The following is a 24015-nucleotide window of genomic DNA, read 5'->3' as shown; positions in this document are numbered from 1 at the left end:
CATTTATTAATTTTGGTAATACAGCAAATTAAAAATTTGCCAGTCTGGCATTGTGACACTGGTAAGTTCCAATTCGATATTTTTCTCCACCAAAACGAGGAACTGTCATATTTATGTGGTAAGTCAGAGTAACGTGGCTTTGTGAATGCAACCTGTAGCACAGCCGTGCGGCGCACGAATCGGACGGATTTGAGCTTAAAAACGACGATGGATTTAACCCAGATCTAATAGTGACTGGGGGTGAGTGTCTGAAAAGTTTCAGTGCTCCGTCCATCATCTCCTTGTGTTTGCTATGTTCACCCTTAGTTGGCAGGTTATGCCCAGACATGGGTCCCGTGCTTTCCATGCCACTGGAGTCAAGCTAGCCTGGCTGATGAGGGGTGAAACTCTAAAACTGGTCCCAGGATGCGTGTTTCTGGTCCAGGGAGGACCTGGCTTGTCTGTTTGGGCTGGACTGTTCCCATGAGGAGCAGGTTCAAGACTGATTTGCATATGGCTGTGTCCAAACTGTGGTGGTATTGTTTCCAAAATAACGAGGGATTAGTATGCGGCCCCAAGTAATTACGAGTGGCTGAGATTAATTCAAGCATTCCATCCATCACTTTTTGTTTTTTTTTATACATTAGTGAATCTTTTATCCATGACAGGACATGTATGAGATCAATGCAATCAACGGCATAAATACTGGGTGTGTTTTGCGCACAGGGAATGTTCACATTAGAACCGCATAAAGTGACCGTATTTGGTGTGTACAAAGAGTCAATCATCAGGGCCAAATGATTAGTGACTAATATGTTTCCAGACTCGGCTGCAGCATAAGAGACCTCTACAATATAATTGCCAGGTGTACATGTGCACTCCACGGAGGCTAAAAGGCTGAAACTACATTTCACCTGAGGGTTATCTTTGCCCAAATGAGTCAGTGCTGTCATCTAGCAGACAACATGGTGTTTGAGGCAACTGGCACAAATCTTAACATGGATCTGGAAGGACACACTGTGGAAAAGTAACCAGGAGTGCATATAGTGGACATGCACATGTGAGCGCAGTTGGAGCAGGTACACATGTGTCCACAATAACATGCCTATACTATAACACTGGCCTACCAACAACATTTACATGACAACTTATGTACACCCCCTTACCAAAATGGTCCAGGACAAGTGGTTTACTAGTGTGTAAATACACTAAAATACAAAGCATACAATTCTGCAGTTACAATAGAAGAATGACCTGGAAAGACACACTGGTGTGCAATCTCTAAACACTTATGCAGCCCGACATACCACATGTGTGCTCGTTTATTTAAAGCGTATAAACACTTGCACAGCAGCATCAGTACCTGGTTGGGGTCCGGCTCCACTTCATCCCAGTTGTGTGTGAGCAGTTCCTGGGTTACCGGCTCAAAGGGCTTGTGACGGACTGATGGCAGAATTCGATAAAGCCAACTAGAAAACAAAACAAAAGATGAGGTTTAGAAGGAATATACTTTGATATCCCGCATTCTTTTTCCCCTCAGGGAATCACAACGCGGTCGTTACAACGACCTTCGTTGTGATTCCGCATACCATTACTCCGCAAGTCGGAACAACGACTTGCGGAGGGGGGTTGCTGAATGTTGGAATAATATAATTTACTATTCCAACTCCAGTCAATGGGGAATTACAACGCGGTCGTTGTAACAACAGCGTTGTGATTCCCTTCGGGGAAAAAGATTTGAGGTAAATGTTGTTTACCCAACGCCTCAGTCTGCAATAGATCTAGGTTGTGTGGCAACATCTTCCACAACTGTAATAAGGCTTCCAGTTTTCCGGTTTTACTGATTTTTACAGATACATACAGACAGAAAACAGTGCATTTCCTGTCTGTATTTATTTTTAAAAGACGAAAAATACAGAATATTGTGCTTCTTGTGAGCGACTCTCCTTGTTCTTCATGACTTCAGGACCAACTGCTAAGCAGATAGACACCCTGGGGTTTTAAAAACAGGATGAGATTCCCTTAAATACAGGGATTTGTTCACATACATTTGTATATAATGCTAATATTTACCTGTGGGTGTAGTGTTTTGCTATATTTCGCTTCTTAATTTGCTAAAATGCGACAAGCATCAAGGTATGAGTGTATGTTTATCAGTTAAATAAATGTGGAAATATATCATTTTAAGACTATTTGTTCTCAAAACATACAATAAACATGAATAAATACCATTGAAATGGCCAACAAACAAATATGGATACAGACGGAAATGATAAAAAACATAAATACCATAAACCCGGGAGCCCTAGCAATAATGAAGGCAGTAATATTCTGTCCAGTGATAAATCAGCTACTGACGACACCAGGTCACGCGTGGATCTGCAGCCATATTGCAACCAGGCACTTGTAAGTAACAGAGAATGGCTCTAATCACTGTCTGGTTCTCTCACTGATTGGTTGATTAGTTAATCTGAAGGGACATACCAAGTGCTGTCCAACCAGAGAAAAGCTCCACTCCCACTGGGATGATGGAGCATTCAAAACCAGTATTCCTGGCTATAGTTCTCTTGTGAATTATTTGCCTGTTTCGGGTGAGACCTTGAGATACATGAATGGCGTAAGGCTATGTTACCTAGCACCCTCTTGTTTCCTCAATACGTGGCCTATTTTTCATTGGTCCATATCTTGTCCATGTCTATTCTTGCTGCTCTGTAAAGCCCTCATTAGGGTAAGATTGTGAGCTCACTGCCCCAGCTCACCATGTCTGGCCTGCGCGCTTCTAGCTCACCCTCTGTCGCTCAACGCCATGTTCAATAACAAATTGTACAGCTTCTGGAGCTGGAACTACCTAAAGGCTCTTATCAATTTTCAGCTCCAGCTCCTCCCACCGACGACATTTATAGCATTTTGTAAATTGCAACAGCAGACTGCAGGAACCCAAACTACTCTTAAAATTCCATTAACCTTTGAACAAGGTGACTGGCCTAATGCACTCAAAAATATATCATATACAGAGGCATTACCCAGAAAGAGGGGAAATTAAACTCTCACTGTAAAGGATAACTTCAATCCGATCAGTTGCATACCAGTACTACTTACTATCAGGCACATGCATCAAAAGAAAAACCGGTCACAAACGGGAAGATTCCCAGAATCTGCTCATTTGCAACCGGTGTTTTTGCATTTGGGATGCATCATCGAAAATGCAAAAAACACAATTTAAGTAATCTCTAAATTGTGATTACTTAAATTACGATTGTATTTAAGGAATTGCAAATTGAGATTCCTTGAATGCAATGCATTAAAGTAAAAAAAATTGCGATTTCGCTAATAGGGGGCGCAAATTACCTTGAACTTCATGGTAATTTGCAAAAACTTTGAAAAATGCACTAAAGTGCATTATTTAAAGTTCCATTTTACACACACACATGCCCTTGGGGCATCCGTGTGTGCAAGATGTACTCAAATGCAGATTTCAGGGGTGCAACAGGGTGTCCTTTTGCCACCCTGGTACCCTTGCAATTGCATTCTCAATTTGAGAATCTCTAATTGAGAATCGCAAATTGAAATGTATTCCCATTCATTCCTGTGAGCCTTTACGCCCAGAGGAATGAATTGGGAGGTATTCCTTAATTGCGACTTGCAATTTGCGATTCACAGTTAAGGAATGTTTAGAAATCACTATTTTTTAAGAGATTTCTACATGCATAGATTTTTGCGATTCCTTAATTGCGATTCCTTAAAAATCGCAATTAAGGTCTCGCAAAAGCATGGCTTGATGCATGTGTCTTTAAGTCCCTAGATACTGTGGCACGATGTACTATACAATAGATCTTGGATTCGCCCCAAGGAACTGTGGGGACAATTTTTGACAAGTGGAGCACACATAAACAACCTCTTCCATAAAGAGGTCTTTTCGTCTCCCAAAGCTTGGAGCAATTTTGCAGGCCTCAAGTGCTTACAAATGCACCAGTAAGCTGTTCAACGCCCCCAGCTCATGCTGGCCGCCAGGTTTCTGGCAAATCGCTACCTTATGCTCCGCGGTGAAGTCCAACGCCTGCAGAGACATGGACCACGACAGGACCTTGGGGTTATCTCCAAACAAAAAGAACTGCAGGCTTCCAGGCAGTGGTGCTGCAACAAGTTTTGGAGTGAGGGTGCTGGCAATAACATTGCCTCACTAAAGGGGCATAGGGGTAGGTGATAGTCTTTGAAAACACAACAAATGTCGCCTGAAGAACAACTTTTGAAGGGCCACTTTACTGTTCATTCTCAAATCTAAACTCTGCCAATATTTATGGAGGTGCTGCAGCACTTCCAGGGCCCCTAATTCCAACGCCACTGGGTGCACGTGTCTTGGGTAGGAGCTTTGAGTGTCCACTTGCCCAAACCCTTGACTACGCTGATGTTTCACCATTCATACATGAGCAGCAGAAGCTCCGACAAATCCTGCACTCTGACGTTCCTTTGTGATTGATTCACAATACATAAATAAAATATATACAAAGGTACCTTGAAAAGGTCTATTACAGTCTTCAATGTGAATTGGTAGGAAAATGCTACTTACCAGTATGCATCTGTTCTTGGCATGTAGAGCTGCAGGTTCTCACACTTAGCATTAGATCGCCATCTGGTGTTGGGCTCGGATGATTGCATGTTGTTGTCGTCTTAGAAGAAGTCTTTGTAGTCACAAGATAGGGGACTCCGCCCTTGGATGATAGTGCGCATGGGTATCGACTCCATCCTTAGATTGTTTTTCGCCATTATGGAAAATTATGGAGTTAGTGGAAAGAAAAAAGATGTTCATGTGTGTATATCTAATTAAGATAAAACTGGAACAGATACACGTCCCGGGAGGCGGGTGGGCGTGTGAGAATCCGCAGCTCTACATGCCAAGAACAGATGCATACTGGTAAGTAGCATTTTCCGTTCGAGGCATATGAGCTGCAGATCTCACACTTAGCATAAACTATACAGCAGTGTCTAACCTAGCGGTGGTCACCTGTATCTGTTGCAGTAGTTTGAAAGAGAGTTTTGAGGACAGCTTGGCCTACAGCAGCTTGATGTTTGGCTTGCACATCAATACAATAATGTATAGTGAAGGTGTGTGTTGTAGACCATGTTGCTGCCTTACAGATGTCTTCTAGGGGAATGTTCCCTAAGAAAGCCATAGAGGCTCCTATCTTGCGTGTGGAATGCGCTCTAGAAGGAATTGATAATGTGCGTTTTGCTTTTTGATAGCATATTTGGTTAAATTCTACAATCCACCTTGCAATATCAGATTTAGAGATGGGATTGCCTTTATGTGGTGGAGAGAAAGCTAGAAACAATTGTTTTGTTTTGTGAAAGAATTTAGTTTGGTCAATGTAATAAAGAAGGGCTCTTTTCACATCTTGGGTGTGTAGAGCTCTTTCTGCTACGGAGTCTGGGTTTTGAAAAAACACTGGTAACTCCACTGATTGATTACGATGAAATGGAGTGATTACTTTAGGAAGGAATTTTGAATTTGTTCTGAGGACCACTTTGTTACGATGTAATTGTAAAAATGGTTCCTGTATAGTGAAAGCTTGAATTTCACTTACTCTTCTAAGAGAAGTAATGGCTACTAGGAAGGCTGTTTTCCATGTGAGGAATTGTAGTTCACACTTGTGTAGAGGTTCAAATGGGGGTCCCATGAGCCTGGTAAGAACAATATTGAGGTTCCACACTGGAGAGGGTGGTAAACTAGGAGGAATGATCCTCTTTAGTCCTTCCATAAATGCTTTAATTGCTGGGACTCTAAATAGTGACAAGTGATGTCTGTTTTGTAAGTATGCAGCAAGAGCTGCAAGATGTAAACGGATAGATGAGTATGCTAGATTACATTTTTGTAAATGCAGTAGGTAGCAAATGATATTCTGGATGGAAGCATCTAGTGGATCAATATGATTGTTAGTGCAGTAAATGGCAAACCTTTTCCATTTTGCAGCATAGCAAGCTCTAGTAGTGGGTCGTCTGGCTTCTTTATGGATGTTCATACAATCTGGTGGCAGGTTAAGGTAACCAAACTCTAAGACTTCAGGAGCCAGATCGCCAGATTCAGTTGACTTGGATCTGGATGCCTGATCTCTCCATGGTTCTGCGTTAGCAGGGATGGGGACAGGCACAGTCTTTGGTGTGGAACTACTGAGAGTTCTACCAGCGTTGGGAACCATGGTTGGCGTGCCCATGTGGGAGCTATTAAGATTAGTTTTAGAGACTGTTGTCTTAGTTTGCGTACCGCTAGTGGTATTAGTGGGAGTGGCAGAAAAGCATTCGCAAATCTGCCTGACTAGTTCATCCACATCGCATTGCCCTTGGACAACGGGTGTAGGAACCTGGCGGCAAAGGTTGGGCATTTTGCGTTTTCGTGTGTGGCGAACAGATCTATGTCTGGTTGGCCCCACTTGTGGAAAAATGGTAGAGGAACTTGTGGATGTCGTTCCCATTCGTGAATCTATTTTGTCTGTCGGCTTAACAGATCTGCAATCTGATTGTGAACAGCTGGAAGGTGTTCGGCCAGTAGATATATTTTTTGTGGAATGGCCCATCTCCAAATATTTTGTGCAAGATGGGACAGTTGCAGAGAATTTTTGCCTCCTTGTTTTTGTATATAGTACAAGGCTGTCATGTTGTCCGTCCGGATCTAGACAGCTTTTTTCTGTACATGTACTTATTTATTTATTTATTTATTTATTTAAAGTTTTATATAGCGCGAACAAGATCTTTGCAGATATCAGAGCGCTTTACAGAAACAGTAGGTAGGATAAACAAGACTCTTAAATCAATATGAGAATCCGTAGACAGTGAGTTGCAAATAGGGTATCAATCATACAAGAGTATACAGAGTAATAACAATCAAGAAACAATAATATGGAAACAGTACAATGTCTAAACGGATAAGATTATAGCACCCCAGGGGGTGAATAAACACAATGTTGAAGGCAGAGCAGTAGTCAGTAGTGGGTGCATTGCAGGTTATTGAGGCACTCAAGTCCTAGTGTACAAAGGTAAGTATTCAGACAGCCGATAATGAGGGAGCCAAATTCTGTCATTGTTCCAGTATCAATAGTGTTCAGGTGTATTTAGCCATAAGGATGGCCTTCACCTCTTTCTTGAAGAGTATAGTGGACGGGATAAGCCTGGTTTCTGGCGGGAGTGCATTCCAGATCCTAGGTGCCATTCCAGAGAAGGAGCGTTTGTATGTTTTTTCCTTCCGGAATCTCCGTGGTTTCAGGAGGAGAGTGTTTGTGCTTCTGTTGGATCTTGAGCCTCCTGATATGGTCAGCTTATGAGAGAGGTAGTTGGGTGCCTTGTGGTGTACGGCCGAGTGTGTCATACAGGCAATTTTCAACTGAATTCTGGCTTCAATAGGCAGCCAATTCAGGGCTTTTAAGTCAGGGGATATATGCGAGTGTTTTCTTGAGCCGGTGATGAGTCTCGCGGCCGCGTTCAGGGAGGCTCTTAGGGGAGCCGTTGTTGTCAGGGGGAGCCCGCTGAGAGCCACAATTCCGTAGTCTATGCGAGGAATGACTAAGGCTTGTACCACCGTTTGGAAGTCCTTGGGTGGTAGGAAGGGTTTGAGTTTTCTCAGCGTGTTGATTTGGAAGTTGGCTCCTTTAGTTGCTATGCTGATATGCTGCTGCATGTCGAGATTGCAGTCCAGTGTGATGCCAAGGGATTTCGCTGAGTCCACGATGGTGGGTTGGACATTGAGTGCGGTTAGATGATTGAGCCAGGTTTGGGTGATGGCCTTTTTCGCAGGAGGAGAGATCAGAAGGAACTCAGTTTTCAGAGCATTTAGTTTGAGGTGATTGTCGGCCAGCCAAGCTTGGGTGTTTCTTAGTGTGGCATTCAACAGTTTGATGTCTTCAGGGGATTGAAGCTTGAGGTAGAGCTGAGTGTCATCGGCGTACATATGGAAATGTATCTTAGAGGATTGAAGCAAGGTGGTGAGTGGTTCCATGACGAGGTTGAACAATGTGGGGGATAGGGAGGAACCTTGCGGAACGCCCAGTGTTACTGGCACAGGCGAGGACAGTGCGTTGTTGATCTTGAACCTCTGAGAACGGTTGTGCAGAAAGGACGTGAACCATTTGAGAACCGTCCCGGATATGCCCATTCTGGTATTTAGGAGCTCCAGTAGATTCTCGTGTTTGACCGTATCAAATGCTGAAGAGAGGTCAAGAAGGATGAGGAGGCAAGACTCATTGTGATCAAGGATTTGGAGGGCATCATCTATTATGTGTGTCATGGCCGTTTCCGTGCTATGCTTTGCTCTGAATCCGGATTGGTGAGAGTTGAGGAGGTCAAACTGCTCAATGTGTTTTGTCAGTTGGAGTTGTACGCATTTTTCTAACAGTTTTGCTAGAGTGGTGATATTGGTGATAGGACGATAGTTGTTTAGGTCGGCCGGGTCAGCTGTGGGTTTCTTGAGTATAGGCGTGACTTGCCCAATCTTGAGGGAATCTGGGATGAGCCCTTGTTGCAGGGAACAGTTGATGATTTTAGTCCAGAGTGGGAGGAACAGGGGGGTGAGGACTTTAACAGCATTGGCAGGTAGGGGATCTGTGTGATGATTGGCGGGTTTCAAGGTGACCAGCAGCTTGTGGATTGATTCTTCGGAATAGGTGTCGAAGGACGTCCATGAAGCGTTGTTTTTAGCATGAGTGTTAGTTATGCATATGGAGCCGGCGAATCGACTTACATCCTTGATGAGATCGCTTCTTATAATGTCGTTCTTTTGCTTGAAGAAAGCAGAGAAGTCTTCGCAACTTGGGATAGCCTTTGTTAAGTTGTTGGGTTGTGGAGGTTGCGTTTTGGTTTGGGTTTTGACTAACTCGAACAGTTTTTTTGGTCGGTTTTTAGCTTGATCCAGCTGTTGGCTAAAGAATATTGATTTCGAGCGTTTGATTTTTCTGAAGTAAGCGTTTCTCTTACTCTTAAGCGTTCTAAGGTTCAGTGCTGAGGGGTCCGATCTCCACGCGCGCTCAGCTAAGCGCATCACACGTCTGTGTTCATTGAGTCTGCCATCGTACCATGGGTTCGAGTTCTTGGTGGAGACTCTCTTCAATTTCAAGGGTGCGGCTTCATTGATTATTGTTGACATGGAGTCTAGGTAGAGGTTGGTCAATGAATGCACATCAGAGACGTCCGTCGGGGGAAGAAGGAGACTGCCTGTGTGGGCAGGCAAGGACTTGGGGTTAAGGTTCTTCAGGTCCCTCTTCCAAATCTTGGTTTTGGCAGGTTGCGCCGGGTTAAGTTTGACTTTTTCGTTGATGAAGAAGGTGATGATGTGGTGGTCTGATCAGTCACATGGTTCGATTGCGACTAGTTGGGTAGAGTCTTCTTTGGCGATGATAAGGTCAATGATAGAGCCTTTTTCATGTGTTGGACCGTTGCAGATTTGGGTGAGGTCAAGCGCGTCGAGGAAAGTCTTAAGGCTCTTCACCACAGTGTCTTTCTGGTCATTCCAATGGAGGTTGAAGTCTCCCAGGTAAATTTGATTGAGCTGTCGACCGGCGTTGGTGGATATCGTGTCCATTAGTTGTTGGGAAAAGATGAAGTTGTCACCGGGTGGGTGGTAAATAACATGAAGGGACCACACAGGTTTGCCCTCACTAGTAATCTCAAGGCAGATGAGTTCGCAGGCGGAGAGGGAGGGGGAGGGGCCTTCAGTGACAGCTAGGTTGCTCCTGTAGATGCATGCAATTCCCCTGCCCGTCTTGCCATTCCTGTCGAGTCTAATAATGCGATAGTTGGGGGGGACTAGTATGTCCATTATAGGTGTGGATGTTTCAGTTAACCACGTTTCAGTCAGAATGGCTAGATCAATGCCCCTTGATAAGATGAGCTCCGCGATGCCAGAGGAGTGTCTCCGGGCCGATCTGCAGTTGAGCAGGATACACTTTAGTCTAGGGGTGAGGAGGGTGGGAGAATGTTCTAAGGAGAGGGGGATATTTTTGAGATTACAAGGGACAGAACTTCTGTCGCTCAGTGTGGGTGGCCTGAGGGGATTTGTGAGAATCGTGGGTATGGGGAGGTGTGTTGTGGGTGAGCGTTTTGTGGGACCTGGGCCATAGGAGCAGAGTAGATTGTGTAAGTCTCGGCCCGAAAGGGTGTTTAGGGTGCGACGGGGACGGCCGGTGGCCTTGCGATCAGGGATAGAGGGCCAGCGCGGGGAGAGCAGGGTGGAACGGTTTGAGGGGCGAATGGAGTCCTTGTTGGGCGGGGAAGTGTAGGGTAGTGGGTGCCTGGGGTGTGTGAGAAGAAGTTCTTTGATGTTGTGGAGCTCTTCCTTGACTTGTAGGAGGGTGGAGATGATCATGTCCAGTGTTGGATTGGGGATGGAATTGGAAGTGAGAGCAGTGGGTGAGTGTTTGAGTCGGGTAATGGGGTGGAAACTGGATCGCATGTGCCGGGATGTGCGCGCGATGGAGCAGGGCTCTGCGGTCCGAGTAGGTGGGGTAGCGTTCGAAGGATGAGAGAGTTTGTGAACCGGGTCGGGGATGAGGACAGGGGGCGGTTGATAGCGTGAGTGATGGCGCTTGTGGTAGGCGGTGTGGGTGAGTTGAGGGATGAATGTAGACTGGAGAGGGAAGGAGTGACAATAGGGGGGTGAGGGCTAAGAATGGGAGGGGATAAAGGATAAGGGGTTATGTTGAGGGAAGTGGAGTGTTCCGTGAGTCTGGCCGATGGGGTGGGGTAGTGGGGAGAGAGAGTGGGGGGGGAGAGAGGGTGAGGGTTGGTCATGTCGCGGGACGCGGGAGGTATGCTCAAGGTGGTGGAGGTGGGTTCTGCGCGACTTGTGTGAGGAGTGGGGTGGGGAATAAGGAGGGTGGGGGTAATGGTGATGTGTGAAAGGGGATGATAATCGCCAATGCATGAGGGGTGTGGGGAAGTGAGATCGGATGGGTGATCGATTACAGCAGCATCTGCGACGTTCGCGGAGGTTGTGTGGTGGGGGGTGAGGAGGGTGGGGATAACGGGAGTGCGCAATTTTAGTGTTAGGAATATCGCTAGCAGCTCCAGGTGATTGATGTGGAGCACTTTTTGTTGAGTGGTCTATCGTCCCTGAGTTGTGTGGTCTAGGAGATGCCTATGAGTTGCATGAACACTCTGGCTGGGAGAGAGTGTTGATCTTGAAATTTCTTGACTAAGGCTTGAATGCTCGCTATCCTAGCTGGACTGGGATACGCTAGAGCTATAGATGTGTTTATTGTAGCCCCCAGATATTGGTGCATATGAAAGGGCTGGAGATGCGACTTGGTGTAGTTGATGGTGAACCCCAAGTTGTACAATGTTTGAATGGTTTGATGAGTGTGTTGAACACACTGATTAAATGACTTGGCGTTTATCAGCCAGTCGTCTAGATATGGGAAGACATGGATTTGTTGTCTTCTGAGATGTGCTGCTACTACTGCTAGGCACTTTGTGAACACTCTAGGTGCAGTTGTTACCCCGAATGGAAGGACTTTGAACTGATAGTGTTGTCCTTCTAGTACAAACCTTAGATACTTCCTGTGAGAAGGATGAATGGGAATGTGGAAGTAGGCGTCCTTGAGATCTAGTGTGGCAAGGAAATCGCCTTGTTATAACAGTGGGAGCACTTGTAAAGTGATCATGTGAAAATGATCTGAGTGTATATATAGGTTGAGGGGTCTGAGATTGAGAATTGGTCTTAGTGTCCCGTCCTTTTTGGGTATTAGGAAGTACAGCGAGTAAACCCCTGTTCCTTGATGTTGTAAGGGAACTATCTCTATTGCGTCTCTTTGAAGCAATGAGAGAACCTCTTGTTTTAGTAGCGTAAGATGTTCTGTGGAAATGGGACTCTGTCTGGGTGGTATATGTTGAGGGGTAGCTGTAAGTTCTAGGCAGTAACCATACTGGATAAATTGTCTCACCCACTTGTCTGTTGTGATGGAATTCCAGACAGGTAGGAACTGTGCTAATCTCCCCCCTACAGGGGTGGAATATTGTAGGGGGAGAGGAAGGAAGTCACTTTTTTGTATTGGGAAAGGTACGATTGGTGTTGTTATCTAGACCTCTTCCTTTATTGCTGTTCCCGCTGTATCCTCCTCTAAAATATCCCCTGTTGGTGGATGTTTGTGTATTGGTTTTAAATGAAGATATGTTATCTGCTCCAATTTGCTTAGATGCTCTTCTGTAAAATGAGCGACGAAAGGAGCCTCGTGTTTGTGGGGACTGTAAAGCTCCCATAGATTTGGCAGTCTCAGTGTCTTTCTTAATTTTTTCTAGTATAGTGTCGACATCAGGCCCAAAAAGCTCTTGTTGGTTAAATGGCTGATTAAGAATAGTAGTTTGGACCTCTTGTTTAAAACCAGAGATGCGTAGCCATGCGGGGCATCTAAGGAGGACACTGGTATTTATTCCTCGAGAGGGGTATACAACGTTTACAACTAATCTTTTACCACGCACTACCATTACAACGCAGTCATTACAACGCATACCATTACAACGCATTGCGCTGGGGGGCGCTCTAGGATAGGATAAGTTTAATTTACTATCCAACACCTTCCCTAGTGTCCACGGGGACTGGAGTTGGAATAGTAAATGTTATGTTATGTTATGTTACCCCTTTGTTGAAGCGCAAACAGCTGCCCCAGCAACGGAGCGTCCCGGCGCTAACCTAACCAGTACCAGAGGAGTGGGTGGGATAACCAACAAAACTAGATGACAGAAAAGAGGTGGGTTTTAAGTTCCCTCCGGAAGACAGTCAGATTGGTTAGGGTGCGAATGTGTAGAGGCAGGGAGTTCCAGAGTTTTGCGCCTAGGACTTTGAATGAGCGTCCGCCCATTCTAGAGAGCTTGGTTCGGGGGACAGTCACGAGGTGCTGACCTAGTGAGCGCAAGGTGCGCTGGGGAGTGTAGGGTACAAGGAGCGGGCGTAGAAGTTCGGGGCAGTCCTCAGAATTAAGAATTTTAAATGCCATTGTGAGGGTTTTGAAGTGAATACGGGATTCAACAGGTAGCCAGTGAAGGTTACGAATGGTGGCTCTAGCAGAGCACCTGCGTGGGAGACCAATCACGGCTCTGGCAGCCGAGTTTTGAATGCGCTGCAGTCTTGCCAGTTCTGCTTTGTTTGCCCCTAAGAATAGAACGTTGGCATAGTCCAGCCGGGCAAGAATCATGGCTTGGATGATTAGCTGGCGGGTTCTGGCGTCAAAAAAACCTAGTATCGGGCTAAGGCTCCTCATTAGCCCCACACACGTAGCTGCCACTTTCTTTGTGTGGGACTGAAAATTGAGTGATGAGTCCAGCCAGACACCTAGGTTCTTGACTACATTTTTTGGGGCGGGGGTGGGGCCAAGCAGAGAGGGCCACCAATGATCGCTCCAAAGGCTTGGGGTTTTGCCAAGAAGAAGTACCTCCGTTTTCCCGGCGTTTAGCTGCAAGCAGTTGCGCGTCATCCACTGTGCAACTGCGGCTAGGCCATCCCTGAATTTAGTAGCCGAGGGAGATGGACCTTCAGAGAGTGTGATAACTAGCTGTGTGTCGTCAGCGTACGACACCAGCGTAAGGTCATACTCTTTAGCCACTACTGCAAGGGGCTGGACGTACAGGTTAAAAAGGGATGGGCTTAACGCCGATCCCTGGGGGACTCCCTGCTCGATGGAATGGGATTGGGAGATGTGGGGTGGAGCTGAAACTCGAAAGGACCTGTCCTTAAGAAAGGACCGGAACCAGTCAAGGGCAAGTCCACTGATCCCAATGGCCTCGAGTCGTTTCAACAGGATATTGTGCGATACCGTGTCGAAGGCCGCGCTGAGATCCAGCAGGATCAGCGCGGCACTTTGACCAGCATCTAGGATGCCTCGGAGGTGTTCGGTGGTGGTTAGAAGGGCCGACTCGGTGCTGTGTCCTGGCCTGAAGCCGTTTTGGGAGGGGTCCAGGACTAGATTTTGCAGCATATGGTGGGATAGCACTTTATTTACGTGGGCTTCAGCTAGTTTAGACGTCCAGGGGAGCAGTGAAATGGGCCGGAAATTTTCTGGCTTAGTGGGATCCAGAGTGGGTTTTTTAATAATGGGTGAAACCCATGCAGACTTCCAACAGCTGGGGACCACAGCTGAGGAGAAAGAAAGGTTGAGTAGGCTGGCAAGCGGGGGAAGGAAGAAGTCAAGTGAGTCCAGGAATTTAGTAGGTCTCATGGGGTCTGTGGGGGAACCGGACTTAACTTGTCTACACAGTTTAGCAAGGTCGTTGATAGATATGTCGGGTATTCTAGACAGTTCCGACGTTACTGCCGCTGCGTTAGATATGTTGATGGGTGCAGGGTCATCTTGCGGGAAGGAGGTGTATATCTTCCTTACTTTTTCAATGAAGAAGGTGGCAAGTTCTTCACACTGTGTCGAGGAGGAGATGCAGGTTCCTGGGTTGGAGACTTTGTGGAGGCTTTGAACTAAGTTGAAGATGGTTTTAGTGGGGTTGGAGCTTAGTTCAATTTCCTTTGCATAAAAGGAGGCACGGGTGGTCCGAATTGCTTTATGGTACAGACGTAGTTTAGATAGGTAGAGAGTTTTATCACTATCTAAGTAGTTTTTTCTCCAGCCGCGTTCGGCTTTTTTACATTCCTTCCGCATGGCTCTGAGCGATTCATTGTACCATGGGTTGGTGGGGGAACTACGGGTTTTGGTCCATTTAGCCGGGACAAGGGCATCAAGCCCTGCAACGATCCAGTCATGAAAGGCAGCATAGGCTGTATTGATGTCCTTGTTCTCGTCAGGGGGGTGGAATTCTCCTAATTTTTTAATAAGGTCTTCGGAGGAAAGTTTGTGCCATGGGCGTTTGTGACTGGGGTTGGCCGCCGCTACGGTAGGCGGTTTTTTCACCGTAATGCAAAGTTTGACAAGAAAGTGGTCGGTCCAACCCATGGGTTCAGGGGGATCAGCCGTAGCATCCAACATATTGGTAAAGATGGGGTCCAATATGTGGCCAGCGGTGTGGGTGGGGGAATAAACCAAGGAATTTAATTGCAGGGCCGTGAGGTCGGCCAGCAAGTTTTTAATGGTGGGTTCTGTCACAGAGTCAAAGTGGAGATTAAGATCGCCCAGAATGGTGAAGTTGGGGGAGGACACTGCCAAGGTGTGAGATGTTTCAAGTAATTCATCAATGAATCTGGCAGAGGGACCTGGAGGTCGGTAGATATACAGCCCAGAGAGGGCGAATTGAGGGCAGATGGAGATCTTAAATCTTGCACATTCGCAGCCCCAAATATCTTCCTTTGTGAAAGAGCAGTTATACATCGTTCGATGTATAACGGCTATTCCCCCGCCCCTGGAGTCTCTGTTTACGAGCTTCATGGAGAAGCCGCTAGGCAGCGTAAGGTTCATAATGCTAGTCTGGTCGTCATAGAGCCAGGTTTCGCATATGAACAATATGTCAGGATTTTCGTCCGTGATAAGAGAATGGACTTCAGCATGGTGTTTCACGAGAGATCTGACATTCAGTTGCAGAACCCGGAGGGGAGATAGCTTGGGTGTCGTAGCAGTGCAGCTTGCTAGGCTAGGTTTGGGTATAGTAAATTTACAGGACTCACAGTGGAGAGGCGTTTGTCCGAGGCAGCCCCTGAGCTGGTTGCATCTGGTCTCGGTGTTTAGTGCGCAGAGACGGTCTCTGTCATAGATGACTCTAATCAGGGGGTTTTGGGCAGGGGGACTGGCGAGAGGCGATGTCTTGGCGATGACGGGCGCAGACGGGCTTGCCTTAGGCGCGCCTTCGGCGCGCAAACGGCGCTCCCGCTGCGCTCGTCCGCTGCGCTTCCTGTACGTGCACATTTATCCCCGGAAAAAGGGGGTGTGGCCTCAACGGGGGCGTGGTCAGCGCGCACGCCTGCTCTGATGGCGGCCGCTTTGAGTGAAGGTTTGCGTGCGAGTAAAGCGCGCCAGCTTGTAGTCAGCTGTGCGCTCCGGACGAGTATCAGGTGAGATGCCAGCCGTGTTTAAAAACACAGTACGTGACACCACACCACACAAAGTAGAAATAGTGAGTTTTTTAAAAGCGGGTGGTTGCATCTTTAGATTGGATAATGGCTTCGCCTGCTTGCGGGTAAAGCTTAATCTTCATTCCGGTAGGTGCAACTTGGGACAATATTCTGTACTTAGTACTTACTGTACTAAACTATTCACTATCCAGCACCCCAAAGCGCTATGCGTTGTAATGGTATGCGTTGTAAAAACCGCGTTGTAAAGGTATGCGTGGTAAAAGTATGCGTGGTAACGACATACATCCCTCGAGAGGCAGTGTCTGCTGCATCAAGTCCACATTTGATTGATGCATTTGAGATTAGCTTACCCTCTTGTATGAGATCATTTGCTTGGGTCTTATATTGGTCAGGCAAATGTTCTAGAAGTGTTTCTAACTGGTCGTAATGTGCTCTGTCATATCTTGCGCGCAGTGCTTGCGTGTTAGCTATGCGCCAGGTATTGGCTTCTTGGGCAGCTATTCTTTCGGTTCATGGTGGGACTGTTTGTTTTTGTCTTTAGCCTTAGGAAGTGGGATAGAGTCCTTTGGCGTAGGCTTTGCGTCCGAGGATGTTGGTTGTAGAGCGGAAGCTGGATTCTTCGGTATAGAAGCGTCCGAAACCGGCTTGTCTACGGGCTTAGGAGTTTTTGGGCCCGATTTATCTTTCGAAGTCGACTGTGTCGAAACTGGTTTCGGAACCGAGACTTCTTTCGGTTTCGGTGACGACGGCGCTGGTGAGATTGGCACGTGCGGTTTGCTCGGTCCCGGGCTACCAGGAGGCTTTTGGATTTTCTTCTGAGCCGGGCTCGAGGGCGGGGCTCCTGAAGTATGTTTTCAGTCGCGACTGGGTCCAGCAGGTGGAGTGTTGACCATTGCCTTCGATTTTGGTGGTGGGGTTGGGGCAGTAGTACTCACTCGTTGACCCGGAGTGATGGAGTCATCCGAGTCATCTGCCTCGGATATGATTTCAAGATCTTCAAAATCTTCTTCTGGGACATCTTGGCCTTCGTTGAAGATGTCAACCGGTTCCGGAGTTTATCTCTGCATGATGTGTCGACGAGCTCTTCGATCGCCAATGGTCTTCTTCGATCAAAAGGATGCGCAGGCTGGACAGCTGGACTCGTCGTGCTCTGGTGATAAGCACAGGTTGCAGACCTTGTGATAGTCACTGTGTGGAAATTTTGCTCCACACTGGGGGCATTTTTTGAATGGCGTCCTTTCCATGAGTTGTAGGCCTCACGGCGTGGATAGGCCCAACGGCCCACGTCGACGACCGGAATCGAGCTGATTAAGTCGAGACGAAGGTCGAGATGTTTAAAAGTTAATTTGAAGAGTTGAAGTAAGTTTTTTCGCGTCAAACTACTTTAGAAAGTAGATTTCGAACCGGAGAAGTTCCATCCGAACCCAGTGGCGGAAAAAAACAATCGAAGGATGGAGTTGATGCCCATGCACACTATCGTCCAAGGGAGGAGTCGCCAATCTTGTGACTACAAAGACTTCTTCCAAGACGACAACAACATGCAATCACCCAAGCCCAACACCAGATGGCGATCTAATCCTAAGTGTGAGATCTGCAGCTCATATGCCTCCAACACATAGTTTATTTCCACACCATTACTAAAGTAGGAAGACTTCCTCATTCCCTCAGATACGCACCTTTGACCTTATATAGAAGAGTTGTCTGAAATGACAGGGATAGTATTACCATACAGACATACCTTCTCTTATTTGTGGGTCTAGGGCAGGTGAAGGCTGAGCCAGAGAGCTGTTCTGCATAGAGGCCATAAGGACACACCTGTGGGTTATTCTGGAGAGAATAGAAAAAGACAGATTTAGCATGCAGGCAAGGAATCTCTACTGAGTAAGCCATGTGACCCCCCTACTCACTCACAACAGGTACACATCCACATGCCCATAAGTAATAAAGGGTTACTGCCTAGAACACCCACCAGCCCACATTGGTCACCTTGCTCTTTGGTCTGCAGGATGTTACCTATTTCGGTCATGGGGAATGACCCATGACAACTGTTTAGGAATAGAAGATTCTCTTAACCAGTATATTGACGTTTCTTGTGAAAGAGAAGAAGTGATCTGGTCTCCATTTCATGTCTTTGGCCACCACAAATGTGTCTCTGAGCCTGCCCACTGTGCAGAGTAAGACACAGGGGGTTGAGTGGTGGCAACCTCAAAAATAGTGCATGTAGGTTACCCACCTACCCATGTAGCCTACCACAGAAACAGGCCCTTAGGTAAAGGCCATACCTGTCCTTCCGGGAGTGCTCCAGGGCAGCGAGGGTCCTCTGAAGAGAGCTCATTTCCAAATCCCGACAGGTACTAGGGAAGAAGAAAACATGCACGTTAGAATATATAGAAGGCTGTCAAATACTAGAACCAATCCGCCAGTCAAGTGATGCACATTTGAGGAGTGGGAAGTACTACGCAACATCGCAGGCACGAGATCTGTGGAATACAACATGCAAAATATAACGCGCCTCTTACTGAATAATATCAGATTGCATCCAATAGCGTCAAGGTATCTAGCAGGTCTATCCTGTCCTACAGGGTTAGGCCAGGGGTGTAGTTTGGTCAGTAAGACTATGGGGTGTGTGCTTCAGATTTTCCAGTGGCAGCTGGCAAATATGCTGAGTGGAGGTGTGGGCAAATGGGTGGTGAGTCGGTGGATACATAAGATAAATACATTATTAAAATAAAGTAAAAATATTAGAACGTTACTTACCTTGTTTACTGCGTCCTCCTCGCTGCGGTCCTCTTCTTCCCTCATGATGTCCAGGGCCCCAGCCAACTCCCTTAAGCAATCCTGTTGCTGCTCTCACGCTGTTAGAGCAGCACCAGGATTGTAGGGAGCGATCACTCTCAGCGCTCACAAGAACACTGGAGGCTTTTTCTTTCTTTATTTCAGCTGTCTCACACAGCTGGTTAGAGAGGTTTAAAGTGGGCATGTGTGGCTGGCCGTCGCACGGCTGTCCAAAGACGCATGCGCACTTTAAACTAGTGCACAGGCAGCTCACCACCCCTAACTGCAGCCAATCAGCAGGGGCCGCCCCGTCCCGACACTCTGTGTGGGATGAGGTGCCGAAAAATAAGATGGCAATGAATTAACTTCATTACTATTTTCTTTTTCATCTCTGTGGGTTTTATGGGGGCATTTCAGTAGGGCGACGCTCCTCCGATATAACGGAGGAGCCGTCCCTGGATTTTCCGACTATCACACTGACATATAATGTTAATCACTGTATGAGAAGCCGTGCATGAGGAAGCTTAAGGGCTAGTGGAAAGGGAAAGGAGTGCAGACTGTGATACTTAAAACACAGTATGTTGTATAATAACCATGTTTTAAGACCTTCAAAACACAGACAAGAGTGTGTGTAAGTTTTTGTCTGACTATTTAAAAATGTCAGATCAAAACCGATAGACACCTTACCATACCCAACTGAAACCTCCTGTACCCAACACTTTATTAAATAGTAAATTGATTAGGGGTGTCTAACACCCCAAACACTCCCATTTTCTTTGTTGTCAAACTAAATATCTCTGTCTAATTAACACCATCGCTGCTTGAGGATTTCCCCTCCTGTGCTGAAGGTCAATGGAAACGGGTGTGGTCATGACGAGCTCAGCTCGTCATGAGTGCAGCTCAACTTTGCCTCATGACGAGCTGAGCTCGTCATGAGCCTGGAAGGGGTTAAGCTGGCATTACTTACACTAAATGTAGTTATTTTTGTTTTCATGTATGGATTCTCAGCCTCCTACTCTAATTATGCTAGGGGTGCCACGATTTGGATAAGGCATGGTGTGCCGTTCGTGGCCCATGAACAGAGGATTGATAAATTGGGTAGATATGTATTTGTGAAGGGAGCACTAGACGGACAATTGTTGGTGTTGGTTTCAATATACGCCCCTAACTTTGACCAAGATAAATACTGGGACACAGTGAGTGGGGCACTGGCGGGATGGGACACGTGCCCGTGGATATTGGGAGGTGATTGTAACACAGTACTGGATGTGCCCTTAGACAGATCAAACCCACCGTTACACGGAGCTGGGGTCTTTAAACAGGCTGAAGCATTGGTGAGATGGGCAGTCGGGTGGGAATTATGCGACGTGTGGAGGATGAGGCATCTGGGGCACAAGGAACACTCCTATTACTCCGCGGTGCACGACCTGCACACTAGGTTTGATAGAATTTTTTGCTCTAATAGGATAGCCAAGCAAGTGCTTCACACCACATACCTGCCCAAAACTTTCTCGGATTATAACCCACAGGAGATGGTTATCAACTAGTGCAGAATTCCCACCCCGGTCCTCACGTGGAGGCTGTGGCCGCAATTGCTGGAGGACACAGTATTCCGCAATGATATCTCACAAACTATTGATCATTACTTTACGGAAAATAGTAATACGGCGACGAGTAGGTTGGTAGAATGGGACGCCTTTAAGGCGGTCATAAGTGGCAAAGCGATCAGTGCAACAGTGGGTGCAAGGCAGGAAGTCCATAGATCATGGTAGAGGACTCACTGGGCAGGTTGGAGCAGGAGGCAGTGACAGATGTTGAAAAAAAGGGCCCGTTACAGGAAGCGCAAATTAGACATACTGAACTCTTGGAATCATTCAGGGTTATAGATTATCAGGCATATACTCGATGTGCGCACGCGGAAGCTGATGAGGCAGGTACTCTACTTGCTAGAATAATTCGGGACACTCCTCCTGCAGTAGTCATTAGTGAAGTTAGCACTGAGAATGGGACCAGGGTTTCCAGTCAAGGGGATATCAATGATGCCTTTAGGAAATACTATGCAACGATATATGGAGCGACGACAGATGCTGCCAATGATCAATTGGGGGCTTTTCTATCCTCTTTAACTTTCCAGACACTGCCGATCGCGGCACAGAAAGAATTGGCGGGCCCATTACGCCACAGGAGATCAAAGTTGCCATGAAGGACCTCCCACGTAATAAGACCCCTTGTTTTGATGGGCTCCCCATTGAATTTTATGCCACGTATGCAGACATACTAGTACACCAATAAATGGCATTATTTAAAGAAGTTTGGGATAGGGGTTCCTTACCTCTCACCACTGCGCAGGCGCTTGTAATTTTTCTACCGAAACTTGGAAGGGACCATACGGACATGGCTAACTACCGTCCTCTGTCGCTATTATCCACTGAATACAAACTATTAAGCAAAGTGCTGGCCAACAGGCTATTGGCATATCTGTCACGGTTGATCCACATAGAACAGACCGGGTTCATACCGGCATGGAGCACATCACTAAATATCAGGAAATTACATTATTTGATGACGGAAGCGCCCAAGCGGTTCCCTCATGCGGGCTGTCTCTCCTTGGACCTTAGGCAGGCATTTGATTCCATATGCTGGGAATACATGTTTCAAGCGTTACCGAAATTTGGAATTCCGGAAGGGTATGTAGAATGGTTGCACCTATTGTACAAGGCCCCGACAGCGCGCACCAGAATGGGTGGACACATATCGGAAGAATATAAGATACATAAGGGAACCAGACAGGGCTGTCCGCTATTGCCTCTTATCTTTATTCTAGCATTGGAACCCTTAGCAATAAAAATGAGACAGGAGTTTCTGGGATGGGGAATTCCGATAGGGAACATGACACACCTTTTCTAGGCATATGCTAATGATATCATTGTGTACGTCAGAGATCTCCGATTACCCCTAACCCCAATATTCGACTTGTATAAACAATTTGAAGGGTTGTCGGGTCTGGCTCTAAACACTGCAAAATCTCATGCCTTTTTCTTCACGGATCATGCAGATGACGTGGAAATAGACTTCGGCGATACCAAGCTTCAGATAGCGCAGACCACATTTAAGAATCTGGGTATCCAGATTTATAGGACAAATGCGGACATGTTGGATGGCAACCTTAATAGAGCGATTAGAGCCTTAAGATCCAGTGTCGCCTTTTGGACTGCACTGCCACTGTCTGTAATGGGGAGAGTTGCAATTGCGAAAATGGTTGTTCTGCCACGTTTATTGTACTATTTTACTAACTTGCCATTAATAGTGCCGCAAGCCACTTTCAATTTATTAAACAATCTATTAATAGATTTAATATGGGGGAAGGGTAGGAGACGTATAAGCTTAAAAACACTGCAAGTGGGTACCCGTGCCAGAGGGCTAGGAGTTCCAGACATCCGCGCTTATTAGTACGCTTGCCAACTGCAATGGTTGTCATACTGGACGGCGGGTCGTAATCTGCAAGAAATAGGGTAAACTGCGGCGGACATAGATAAAGGAGGTCTGCACGCTTTGTTATTGCCAGGACATAAAATGCAGAGAGACCTACCTCCCTTACTAGACACTGCGCTTAAGTGTTGGAAAGCGGCGCTGAGATACACAATTGCATCCCCTCCATACGCAGGCATTATTCCACTGCAGGGAGTCCCGCTGGCGAGCGGCATACTCACCACTCGCAGACTAGCACCTTGGGTGAAAGCGGGTGTCAGCACAGTGGGAGACCTATTTAGTAATGAGACCACAATGCCTTCGTGCATGAAACGGGTGCCCCTGCTCACCTGTACTTAATACACGCTGCACTGTTTCAAAATGTGAAAAAGCACTGGGCACCGCAGAGGAGGGAACCTTCCAGCAATGAGCTAGTGAAGATGGTGCACTATATGGGGAGAGGTAAACACTTGATTCGTTGGCTGTACAATGGCATTAGCGCCCACACAAGGGTCCCATTGGAAGCACTGAAAATTGCTTGGCCGGGGGATATAGGTAGAAACGTGTCAGACAAGGAGTTGGCGGCCATAGTGGAACATCCCATAAAGGTATCGAGAAACTCGAAATTCAAATTTATTCAAACAATGGTACTGCATTGTGCTTACTTGTCCCCGAGTAGATTGGATAGAATGTTACCACAAACACAGCATGTTTGCCCGCGGTGTAAGACAGAAGGGGCAGACTTAATACACATGGTATGGGTATGTTCGGTCATAAGGGGATACTGGGATACGATTAGGAGAATAACTGGGAAAGCAACATAACGAGATCCATGACACCGTGGAAGAATGCATCTTGGGTTTGCACAAACATCTGTCCAAATACAAGGTACAATACCGTTTCATAGACCTTGCATTAATATTAGCGATTAGATCCCTTACTATGCGCTGGAACTCGAGCATACCCCTCACTATATCGCAACGGTGTACAGAGATGATACCTTGGAGTACTGCAGAAGGTGCAGCACTGCGTAGGGAAGAAGTAAGAGGATTACGTAAGGTACCAATATCGTTAGAATGGGAGGTTATGTCAGAGGAGTTGAAAGCAGCCGATATAGACCAGGCTGACTTTCAAGTTTACGAAATGAGGGAAAATGTGTTGCCCATGCCTTGGATTTATGTGTACTAAGTGCTAAGTTGTATGTATACATATACGAGATACAAGGTACTATAATGATGACAATGGTTCTACTGATGTGTTACAGCTCAGGAACTGCGATCGAAAAGTTCGGGGTGGGGGGAGTTAATGGGGTTAGTTAGAAATGGAGAAATCTCACTATGTCATATACCATACAGACATGGGCATAACATGCGTCTCTATGACTTATACGTATCGAAGATCACTGTAAGCGTTACTGTGACAATGCTGCACTTGCAAATGTAATTGACCTGCTGTTGTAAATACCACAAACAAGCGAACAATACAATGTCAATGTGATATATGTTGTATGATCCAAAAAATCAAATAAAATTTGTTTCAAAAAAATGTATGGATTCTCAAACTTTGCATTTGGCACCAATTTTTTGTACACAATACTCTCTGTGCAAATAAAATTTCCTTTTATATGTATGTAAAAATGTAAAGACTTGCACATCTTTCATTTTATAATTATTGTATATGTATAACAATTAACTATGGTATACTCATTTAACAATAACAAATGCAATGCATTGACGTATTGCAAATTTTTTGGGGGAAATAAGTCTGCATTATTCAGTGTACTGAATCAAAATTAAAAAGACACTAGTATT

At 46.2% G+C, this 24015-nt stretch overlaps 1 protein-coding gene across 1 annotated transcript in view; it reads right to left on the bottom strand.

Moving 5' to 3' along the window:
- HGD (homogentisate 1,2-dioxygenase) overlaps positions 1–24015 on the bottom strand; it is a 247906-nt gene that overhangs the window by 124284 nt on the left and 99607 nt on the right. Inside the window, exons 2-4 of the mRNA XM_086935628.1 lie at positions 18244–18315; positions 17700–17788; positions 1343–1448 (exon numbers count right to left, since the gene is read on the bottom strand). Of these exons, the coding sequence (XP_086791754.1) occupies positions 1343–1448; positions 17700–17788; positions 18244–18315 (267 nt within the window). The remainder of the gene's footprint in view (positions 1–1342; positions 1449–17699; positions 17789–18243; positions 18316–24015) is intronic.

The sequence above is a fragment of the Lissotriton vulgaris genome, chromosome 8, assembly GCF_964263255.1.
Source record: "Lissotriton vulgaris chromosome 8, aLisVul1.2, whole genome shotgun sequence".
NCBI classification, from domain to species: Eukaryota; Metazoa; Chordata; class Amphibia; order Caudata; family Salamandridae; genus Lissotriton; species Lissotriton vulgaris.
The sequence above is the reverse complement of the archived record's forward strand: the minus strand, read 5'-3'. Positions and strand labels throughout refer to the sequence as shown.